Source organism: Simochromis diagramma, unplaced genomic scaffold (assembly GCF_900408965.1).
Source record: "Simochromis diagramma unplaced genomic scaffold, fSimDia1.1 OVJJ01000646.1, whole genome shotgun sequence".
NCBI classification, from domain to species: domain Eukaryota; kingdom Metazoa; phylum Chordata; class Actinopteri; order Cichliformes; family Cichlidae; genus Simochromis; species Simochromis diagramma.
The window spans coordinates 2,940,601-2,952,077 of record NW_024387279.1 but is presented as its reverse complement, the minus strand read 5'-3'; the positions used below and the strand labels follow the sequence as shown (position 1 = coordinate 2,952,077).

The following is an 11,477-nucleotide window of genomic DNA, read 5'->3' as shown; positions in this document are numbered from 1 at the left end:
ATACTTGTGTGTCATTTCGTTTGATTAGCTCACAGCCAGAATATATTTCCCCATGAGTTTCTTCTACTGCAGGTTACTTCATGTATGCCACAAACACCATGAGCAGTGCATAGAATGATTCTAGTACCTCAGATTGTCAGGAAGTCTATTCAGGGGCCAGCAAGCAGAATTATTTTGTTTTTCTTGCCACGCTCATGGTGTGTGTATGAGATTTTCAATCCTCTTGCTTTCTTATCTGACACACAAAACATTTTTTCTTCGCTCATTCGTGCCGCTGCTGATTCTCAAATGTATTGTGATGTAGGGCTGTTCGATATAACGATATATATCGGATGACGATATAAAAACGTCTATCATTTCATTTTACGCTATCGTTTGTTTCGTGGTGTCACAAAATAAACTGTTTACGGCAATATTTTTTCATCGTTTTGATGGTCACTGTAGTGGCTATATTAATTTCTTAAAGTTCTCTCTTTCTCTTATATTTTATATAACCACACCACAGATGGACAAGCGCCTGCGTTGTCGTTAGCAACAACGACGGTAAAACCATCGCGTGTCCGCTTGTTTATGTTCCACATAAACCTTTCACAATAAAGCCCAAATCCTGTTGAGACTTTTCAAAATACACTGAATCACGTGAAAGAGCAGATTATTTACGGATGAGAAGCAAAAAAGAGCCGCCAGGTGCTAAAAAATAAACCTTAGACTCAAACGTTAGAACAGGCTTTTCCATACAGCACGCCGTGTAATAAATACTCACAAAGAAAACGGCGGCCGTTACAACTTATGTCTGAAAATGTATCGTTTCATGCATCGGTTAAAACACTCGACTCCAGCTACACGACGCCCAGCTGGAAACACTTCACGCAAGTCGAGCTGCCCGAGATTCACAGAATTTACAGAAAATTTTACATTTTTGTGATTTATATCGTTATCGGGACGATAGATGTCTTATATCGGGATATGAGATTTTGGTCATATCGCACAGCCCTATTGTGATGTGTGCCCTTCTTGTAACTATTTTCTTCCCTTTATTAAATATGGATTTTAAACTTCCAACCCAAACAGAGCTCAGTCTTCATACAATAAAGTTGCTCCACAGTGTACGAATTAATATGCATCTCTGCTAAATGTTTTCATTCATGTTGTGTCTCTTTACGTAACCTCCACTAAATCTATATTTGTTGCATTTGCAAGTACGAGGTGATGTAGAGATGTAATGGAATGGTGTGTGTGTGTGTGTGTGTGTGTGTGTGTGTGTGTGTGTGTGTGTGTGTGTGTGTGTGTGTGTGCTCAGTGCAGTGGGTGGACCCCTGAGGGGCAGCCCCTGAACTGCAAGAGGAAAAGGGGAGTAAAATGTAGTCTTTGTGATGTCTCTATCACTCTATCACAGTGCGGGAGCTCCCAACACTGCTCTTTGTGTGTGATGAACTGACCAACGACCACAGAACAACAGCAACTTATCAGGCCTTATAGTATGTGCGCACACACACACGCATTCATTGCACACTAAAAGGAAAAAAGAGAAACTTGAAAAAATTGGAAAACTGCGTGTGTATGCTTGATGAGGTTATTCTTTGGACTATGCACCATGGTTCAGTACTCTTGACATCAAAAGGCCAAGAGAACAGAAGAAGAGAGGGGAAGGAAAGAGGAAGAGAGCAAGGCTTTTGTGTCTCCAGTCCTAAGAGCTCATTCTCTAATGAGGCCCAGTCAGCAACACAAGGAAGCTGCTGTGTGTGTGTGTGTGTGTGTGTGTGTGTGTGTGTACCCACATGTTACCAAACCTCTCCAATATTTAAAAAAATAAATAAATAAAAAAATCCTAGACCAAAACATACTCTCACAAATCTTTGAGACCTCATCTCTCAGTGCGATCTTACAAGTGTTCAGTACAAGTGTTGTGTTGGACGGCCTTGAAATGTGATTGAAAAGCAGCTTTTGAATGTGAAAGCAGCCAGGTAGTGTTGAATAAAAGTGACTTAAACTGTTGGAGATCCAGAGAAGTAGAGCTTGAAAAGGTGTGTAAGTCAAGTAAAACTGTGTGCATGTTTGAAATTCAGGAGTTTAAAGTGTGATTTGCAATTGTGAGACAAATTGCAAAGGAATGCTCACAATAAGCTGCAGTTTTTTTTCTTGCTCACCTGACATCATCCACTGGTTTCTAGAGTTTGAATTTTTCATCCTTAGGCCATTGAGATGTTTATTTTCTTTTTCTCAAGTCAGGGATGATTATATTTAGATGAGCGGACTGAGTGATAAAATTTCTGAAAACACTGCCATGCATCCATAAGCTGCATGAGTGCAAACTTTCTAGATACTCTGTACCTCACATCAAGTCATAATACACTATATGGACAAAGGTACTGGCCACTCACAGGTCATGAAACACGGCGTGTTTACGATGCACCTCTGCATAATGGCTTAATGGCTCACTTTGGCTGTAGTCGGCGCCTAATGTAAAGAATAAAGTAACATGCCTGACGGGACAAGTAGAACAAGAACTATTCTGTGCTGGGAAATAACTGAGTATCCAGTTCCTTTGAGGTTGAATCCCCACCAGCACCTTTAACTGTTTACGCTGACAGACACATGGCATTGCAGAGGTTCCTATTAACGACACATTTTCTCTTCACAATGACAAACATCATCACGTTGCTATATGGACCACATGGAACGGCTTCTCGTTATCTTTCAGGAGATAATTAGTGCTCGGAACAAAAGAGGGCAAGTAAAATCATGTGTGTCTCCCATGTAACCTTTGTGGAACATCATAAAGGTGCGTTTGCTACTTGTATCTATTTGCAACATAGTTGACTAAACATTGTTACCTCACTGAAGCTTTACTTATTTTCTTCAAAAAACTACTCTCGCAGCGCTGCCAAACTGGCTGATATTGTATCTCGCATCACACCAGAATTCCCTACATTTTCAGCTTGAGTGTGTCCGATCAGATTACCTCTGCACTATACACCACTGTGCACTTACGGCAACTAATTGTGGAGCTCCTTTCCCCACTTGCACGCAGGAGTCAGAGACCAAACTACATCCAACAATGTAAAATGAGAGGTAACAGTGAGGGAGGGGGCTTTATAATACTGCATTGTACATCAAAATGTTGAAATTTGTGCTTTATCAAATGATCTGATCACGATAAAGCAATCGGAGCTTTGATTAAAAAGTTTTTGGTAAATAGTAGGGTAAAGATTTTTTAAAGATTTTTTTTTTTTGCTTCGTTTTAAAATCGTTTGCTTGTCTCTTTGATTCATTGTGACCGGTTGCCTTATTCCCTTACCTTTACAACCACCCACCCAGCATTTTTCTGTCCCCCCACCCCGCCACACATCCTGGAAATCATAAAAAGCCTAGAATAAAGCCGACTGTGTTCGAAAGTGTCTAAAGCCCGTGAATGTGCTTATCACACCGCAATCAAACCTGTTGGCTGGTTGAGGTCCGATCAGTGTCATGCACGTCTGCAAGCAGCAAAGGTTACCTGCAAACAGCATGCTAATTATGCAAACGCAGCGGCTATACGATGGGATTTGAACAGGCTCTTTGTACTTCCCCTCTTGGGGGGGGGGCTGGTCAGAGGTAACAGAAGAGTAGAAAAGACAGGCGTTACCGGTGAGGGAGAAACACTCACTATGACCTGTGTCAGCAGATCTCTTCCAGTTCTTCCAGTCAGGGAGCGCTGCTGGATCTCCTCGCTTCCACTCTGCACTACCAGGTCAGTACAGACAGCTACAGAGGGTAGATGGATAGGTGAGAGTCCAAGGTGTGCTTGTGTTTCTGAACATCTTTTAATTCAGTCTTGCTTTTCCTTTAAATAGACACTGATCAAAGTAGGAGATGCATGTTTCTTTAAAAAAAATGAATATGTGTGTTTTTAATGCTCCGTGTTACTAATGAAGCACAACCACTGACTGAACTGGTGATGTGGTTTGCTTGAGTAATGTTTTGCTTGACGCTCTTGCCGTGATAAGGCCGAGCCAGGCCCTGTGGGCACACTGGCTCTATAGCTGGTGCGGAGCGCTAAATTGTTTTATCATCCCTAATCAAATAGTGCTAGCTGCAAAACATATCCACAAACACTTGTTTATACATTGGTTCGCACTTGTCTTAACATGACTGCACAGCAGGTTGGAAACTTATAGTGTGAGTTCGGTCATGGGACACCGCTGACAATTGAACAACAAGTGAGAAAATTTCCTAAATGCGATTGTTTTTCAGAGATGAAACTGGCCATGGAAACTCGTGCAGATCAGGGTCTGAGTTATTTTACCTTTTTCTTTGTTTGTTGCATTTTTTTTTGTTTGTTTTTGACCTGATAGATTCTTGTGCCTGAGCCAAGTATAAGTAAGTGATTTTGTGTTTTTGTTTTTTGCATTTGGCAGAAGGAACCTTCTGCCATTACAGCTGTCAGTCTCACTACCGACAAAGAGAATGTCTTTATTTGTTTATCACCAAGTAGGCTGCTTTAGATGTCTAACATTTTATCCTGCTGCTCGCTACTGCTGAGAATGGCTCCTGGCACTCTCTCTTATGTCTATTGTGCATTCTGTGCTATTCTGCCTCAGGCAGCAGTTAGAAAGCGACAAGGACGATATAAACCCAGCAGCCTGCTCTTGTTGGGAGGGGTAAGGTGAAAAGAAAAACAAGCGGTGAGAAAAGAATAAAGAAACAAAGGAAGAAAAGAAAAGAAAGGGAGAACAACAGAAGGGATTTGCATTGCCAAGCCTCCTGGGGGGAAATGTTGGGTTTTACATGTTACAACTTGTTGGGTAACTGAAGGTTTTGTGTGAAGTGATTCTTGTGTCATGGGAAGTATAACGTTTCAGTGTTTTGAGTGCTCAAAGGAAAGGAGGCCATTTTTGTCAGAGGACAGAGGTATGCTCTCTCCCTGTCATTCTCCAGCCCCTCCCTGTCTGTTGTGGCGGGAGCGCTCAGCTCGCAGCGGGTAGTCCTGGAACAGCACAGCCATGACTGTGGTTGGATAGCGAGGCCACTGTGGTCTGCTTTCAGAGGATCAACTCCCCGAGTCCTTCCTGTCAGAGACTAATTACGTGTTTTGTCGAATGTGATCGTATTTTAATGACGCTAGAGCTAGGAATTATTAGTTAATAACAAAGCTAGCCAGAGCTAGTGGTAGTTATCAGCTAACGCTAGGTCTGGCTAGCTTTATTCTAGTTTGTTTAGCTAGGTGGAATCATACGTCTCTTTAATTTTGGCTAGCAAAAACTGCAGTTGCTTGTTTTCTAAGCAGTTAGGTTAAGTTAATAACTTGCAGATATAGAAATAGAATACTTTCTTTAATATAATTATTTAATATTTTTGTCCACAAAGAAGAGCTATCAACATGTAAAATTGCTTAGCTAGCATGTTACCAAGAGATGCAACTTGCCACAAGGCAAAGTATGCAACTTCTCAGGTCTCCAGTCAATTTATGGTTCAGCAAGAGGAGCTTGCTCATAGTGTGTAGATAGTTAGGGATGGTCGGTCTGGCCGTCAGTGAACGAAGTATGTCGTTCAGCCAGTCCGTGGGCTATTCTTGCTTGTGTCACTGTTGGTCTGTCAAACTGCTGAAGCGAAAAGTGACATTCTAACATACAAAGAGCTGAAGTGGAACAAAGAATTAAACTATGCAAAGTCTCCACTGCAGCCACTGTCTGTGCTTTTCATGCTGTACTTTTGATCTTTAACGTTTTTTCACGCTTCTTCCTTGTCAACCAATCAGCATTTGGCAGACGCTTAATTCACGTTCGGAGCACTGCATGGGGGGACCCTGAGGGCCAAGAACCCTAGAACTCTAGAAGTACAGCAGTGGCATTGTGCAGTGTTCCTCTTTTTTAATGATCTGCCAGGCCTTTACTGCAGCAGCTTTCAGTTGCTGTTTATTTGTGGGCCTAACCCTAAAGTTTAGTCATCAACAAGTGCATGCTCATTTGGGTTAAGATCAGGTGACTGACTTGGCCATTCAAGAATATTTGACTTCTTTGGTTTAATAAACTCCTGGGTTTCTTTGGCTGTATGTTCTGGGTCATTGTCCATTTGTATTATGAAACACTGCCCAATCAGTCAGACACAGTATGTCTCTGAACTCCTCAGAATTTGTTCGGCTGCTTCTGTCCTGTGCTACATCATCAATAAACACTAGTGTCCTGGTGCTACTGGCAGCCATGTACACCCAAGCCATTGGGCTTTGGACCATGAGCTGTTCCACGCCTTCTCCATACTTTTTTCTTGGCATCATTCTGGTAGAGGTTAACCTTGGTTCCATCTATCCAAAGGATGTTTTTCCAGAATTGTGTTTTTGTGGTGCTGACTTCATCGATGCTTTCTGTCTTTCTCAGAATGTAACAAACGCTGTATCAATGCTGTATCAGTTTCTCAGAAGCTTTTTTTTCTGTTTTCTCAGCTTAAGGATGGCTTGTTTCACCTGCATGCAGAGGTCCTTTGACTGCATGTTGTCTGTTCACAGCAAAATCTTCTAACTCAAGCACCACACCTCAAATCAACTCCAGGCCTTTTACTGCTTAATTGATAATGACATAACAAAGGAATTGCCCATACCTGCCTATGAAATGGCGCTAATAGTGCAATTACTTTTGGTCCCTTTAAAAAAAGGGTGGCACATGTTAAGGAGCTGAAACTCCTAAAACCTTCTTCCCATTTGAATGTGGGTACCCTCAAATGAAAGCTGAAAGTCTACACATCATCATGTCCATGTCTATTATATAACTATAATTGGAATATTTTTCAGTAAACATGTGAAAAAAACAACTCTTGGCTGCTCTGAGGTCTGTTTCATTGTGATTTCTTAGCAGCATGTGATGAGTGCCTATAAAAGCTGAATAACACCGTAGGTGGTTGAAAAACAGGCCTCAATCAGATAACCTTAGAAGAAGCCAGTGCTATTTAAGTCATGCAACACACCGCATATATACATGTATGCACAAGGTCAGGTTCCACGTAGGTGCAGTCAGTGCAGATAGGCTAAGTGTGTGTTTAACTAGAGAGAGATGTGAAGGCAAGCGATAACCTGATAACCTTGACTGGTTTGCATTGTTCACCCTAAGGCACAAATTGTATTGTTTTTGAAGTACCTTTGTGCTTGTAAAAATGCATGCACCTGGACGCACATTCCTCGCTGACAACAACAGTGCGGGCTTCTGAGATTCTGTGCATACCTCTGCACTTGGTGACACACACACACAGAGTATGTGCAGAGGCGTGTGAAAGCCACCTGTGGCAGCTCTGCGGTCCAGCCCCTGTGGAACGTGAAGGGAAGACCCAGGAATAACTTGCTGTGTGGGACTCAGCTCGGTATGTTGCCACTGCCGCCTGCGCACAACCCTCCAACCCCCTCTCTTCCGGCAATCAGCCCCTCGCCGACACATGGACTGCTGCGGTGTTCGCTTATAACAGGTTCCCACCTCCATCCCTCCACAATCGTTCCTTCCCAACACCCTACAAAACTACACCACAGCTGAAAGCAGACGTCAGACAGGATTAGGCTGATGAACAGTGTTGTGGGTTTGAAGCTGATGGTAACTTTTCCCAAATATGACAGATAACAAATGCAATCAGGCAGTAAAATTTGAAGCAAAATCACAGTTGTTGTTTTTTTAATATGAAAGATATACAAATGAGTGTGATATCATCTTTAAACCAAGAGTAATCAAACAGGTGGCATCAAATGAGTTCAATTGCCGGTGATCCCCCTGCTTGCAGGTGTGTTTATTGTGCTTTTTAGTTACCGTCAGCTGTGTAAATTAGATTTTCTTTTATCGCTTTGTGATTTGAAAACACAACGAGTCATAAATGCACACACATTCACACAGGTTTAGAGCCTAGCCAGGCAGGTGGGTTTGTGTTAAAATGCACCAACAACATTACTGTGTGTTTCCTAGAGTGCTGGAAATGTGTTTTTCATGTTGCTTGGCGATGGCAGAGGGGCCGGTCAGGAACTTCGGGAGTGTTCTCAGAGGGCCGCGTAACTGTTGAGCTGGTGTTCTCATAAACAAAATATGTTCATTAAACTCATCAGGTAAGTAAGGGACGTGTCTCACTTTACAGGGTTGACACTGCAGCCTTTGTAAAATTGCAAAGGGAAATCGCCCTCTTCAAGTTGGTCCAAGTTGCTTGGCTTTAGTCAAGTTGTCATTATCCTTTCTCAAGAGGTCATAGGAATCCACGTCATCTGCTGAGATAATTACAAGTGTGGCATTTATTATCGACGAACTAAATTTAAAGTTCAAGACAAATATAAATATTTAAAGATTTTTTTAATCTAGTTGTCAGGATTTCCTAAAAAACAAGCTGTTGTCATAGTAGTGAGTGAAATTCAAGTGTTTAGTTGTTTATTCTGCCAATTTCCTTGAAGATTAAATTAAACATTATTCCAGTAGACAAAGTATCTCAGTAGTTTTCTGTGGTTATGCTTGCACCACATAATAACCTTAGATTTGCTTGATGTTGCTTGCTGGACTTGTACCAACTGCAGAGCAACTGCACCCATTGAGTTTTTCACCTGAATTATGCTCCGCTGCAAACATGTACAGCTGACGGCCAATTATTCATTCCTGTTATAGTTCTTTGAAGTCTGCCACCTGGAGCGTAGCGTAGTTGGTGCATTGCGATGTAAATTATCTGCAGACAAGTCCTTGTGGTCTCAGGAAACAAACAGACTTCACGGACGTTCCTGCAAATGCTTGCACTCTCTATCCATTACTTGGAGCTAAAATCAGACTGTAAACAACTCTTCTGTGACCACATGGCAGCTGAGTTCGGTGCACAACGTTTCTACCTGTGTTTTGCAGCTTTTAACACACACACAGACACACAAACGCATGCATATACATCACTGAGGTTTGGAGTCTTGGACCCTGGCAGACAGGTGGCTTTGTTTGGAAACACAGTGTGCAAGCTAAAGGGGGGGGGCACTAATCATTATTATGCTTTCCGCAGAACGGTGGCGCTTTTTTTTTTTTTTTTTTTTTGCCATGTTCCTGAGTTGGTCGGCACATTCCGCTGGCATTGTTATCCGGCCTGTTTCCTGCGGCCGGCGGCTTTTGTCAGCCTCTCCCCCATTGTCTCGGCTTCCTTTGTTCCCCGGCTCCAACAATGGCTTTTTTTCTGCCTCTTTATATATATGTGCACTTTTTGCCCTTGTGTGTTCTGTTTGTTTTGTTCTGCTGTCTGCTGTGTTTTTCTTTCCTCCTGCTGTAGAGCTGGGAAATAACACACGTATGCACACAACCCTGAGTTGATTTGTTCAAGTTCACTCTGGTTCAAACCTCTCTCACTCAACCTGTCCCCTCTTCAGTTTTCTGCTTTTCTTCCTCACTGAGGCGTTGTCTGTCTCCCTCCCCTATAACCTCTCATTATTCACTGTCACAAACTGAGGGAGACACACACACACACACTTTAACACAACCACCACCTAACTCTCAAAACTGAATTTAGGAGTCACCTTTTTTTTCTTAAATTTACCACCTCAAAATTAGGGTTTCCTTTAAGAGGCAGAAATGTCACAAATTGATTTAGCTATTTTTAGCAATTATTAAGTTATAAGCAGGATATAAGCAAATTGTATCTAATTATGGAAAACCAATAAGAATCTTTTTTTTTTTTTTTTTTTTTTTTTTTTTACAAAAGTCCTTTTTAAAATTTTAGATATGCTAAAACTTGCAAGAGTAATAAAAAAGTACATATTTCGATTGCTTAGAGTCAGGGTTTGGGGTTAGGGATATCACTAATGATGACTTAAACCTTGGAGGGATAATGTGAGGTACTACTGATGTGTAAGGCTGTCCTGATACTGTTTTTTGGGCTTGGAAGATGTGCCTGATAAGCACTGGGAGAGACTGGGTGCTGACGGAGGTCAGGCAGAATAGCTGACATTGTAAATGTCACAAAACAAACAAACGAACAAAAAAGAATATCCAAAACCCTAAATGGAAACCAAATGGTTTGGCTGTCTGAGAGGTAGAATATTTGTGTGCATGCCTGTAAAAGTAACAGCAATCAAAATAATGGGGAAACAGCTAAACCGAATTATTTTTGGAGTAAAAGATCACATAAGTGTTAGTGTCCAGTATAAATGCTCATAGTACTCATTATTTATTATTCACAGCTTACACCTCTTTGCTTTAATCATGCTCTATAGCAGTATTTGATTACAAACTTCTGTTTAAGACCATATTGTTTATTTTCCCTATGACCGTTCATAAAGCTTCATAGTTGTAAGAGTCTCTAGCCCAGTTGCCGACACACCTCTAAGGATTCCTTTTTCGTCCTTAGCTTTAGTCTAAATAAAATATCTGAACAGCAATTGGATGAAATTTTCCACCAACAAATTTTCTATTTTTTTTTCTTTTTTGCTGTCAATATGTTTACTCCCAAATCTAGAACTGGGAGATGATTACCCAGTGCCCAAACCTCACCACACCCAAATGACAGCTAGTATTGTGTATTTTTTTTTGTCTTTCAACAGAATGGTTGAGCCCAGCCCTCCAGCACTTCACATTCACTCCAGTGGGGATGTCAACATGGCAGGCGTTGGTGTCAAAGTAGAACGTGAAGACTCTGGGGGAGGGGCTGCAGTGGATACCAGCGGCGAACTTCGTAAAACGTCTCCTTCGCGTGATTGGTCAGGAACTCAGCCCCTCGAGGCTCGCCAGTTGACCCCACCACTGTCTCGCTCCCCTTCAGTAAGGATTACGAAAGGCATGACAGGGAATTTTAGGAAGTCAACAATGTGTCATAGATTGGTATATCAAAATATAAAGTATATTTGCATGATCTTGGTGAGATTTTATTTGAGGTTCTCTTTTCTGTCCTGACAGGAGGGATCTCCAGGGAAGGACCTGCCTCACAGACAGAGCCCCATGGGACTGAAGGAACCTAGGATGCATGATCGATCAGAGGGACAATCCAACTTGAAAGAAGGTCTGTCAAAAGCAACCGCCATTTCAAAACTTTATTTACAACCACAGAGGTGCAAACCGAGAGTCAGTTCTGTCTGCCATGGTGTTGATGTTCATTAGCCTATTGAATTAATACATATTAATAATATGTAATTATAGGATTCATTGCTAGTTTTATTATTTCTTGATTGTTTGATTGCGTGCTGTTTTTAACTCAAGAGAAAGTTTTATTTGTATCATACTCTTATTTATAATTTACTTGGTGACTGACTGTACTATTATGGGTTGATGTCTTGTGCTGGTTTTATCTGTAGACCCCAGGGAGAGTTGTTGTTGCTGTAGCAACAGCTCACAGGGATCGGAATAAAGAACAAAGTCAACCTCCCAAGAAGGAAAGAAACTGTCCTGCTATTAGGAGCAATTTGGGGTTGAATGTCCACCAGGAGCATTTCATTTAACAGGGTGGCCCTAATGTTAGTCATTGAAACTTGCTAAGTTAATTTAGCAAAATACTTTATACATACATTAATTTTACTTACAAAGGTT

General features: G+C 41.6%; 1 protein-coding gene across 2 annotated transcripts in view; it reads left to right on the top strand.

Moving 5' to 3' along the window:
• The first annotated feature begins 896 nt into the window (after positions 1-896).
• Positions 897-11,477, top strand: part of LOC120715837 (transcription factor SOX-13-like) — a 29,486-nt gene continuing 18,905 nt past the window's right edge. For both annotated transcript variants that reach the window (XM_040003063.1, XM_040003062.1), the window contains exons 1-3: positions 897-3,730; positions 10,499-10,715; positions 10,851-10,953. In XM_040003063.1, the coding sequence (XP_039858997.1) occupies positions 3,648-3,730; positions 10,499-10,715; positions 10,851-10,953 (403 nt within the window). In that variant the 5' untranslated portion in view covers positions 897-3,647. The remainder of the gene's footprint in view (positions 3,731-10,498; positions 10,716-10,850; positions 10,954-11,477) is intronic.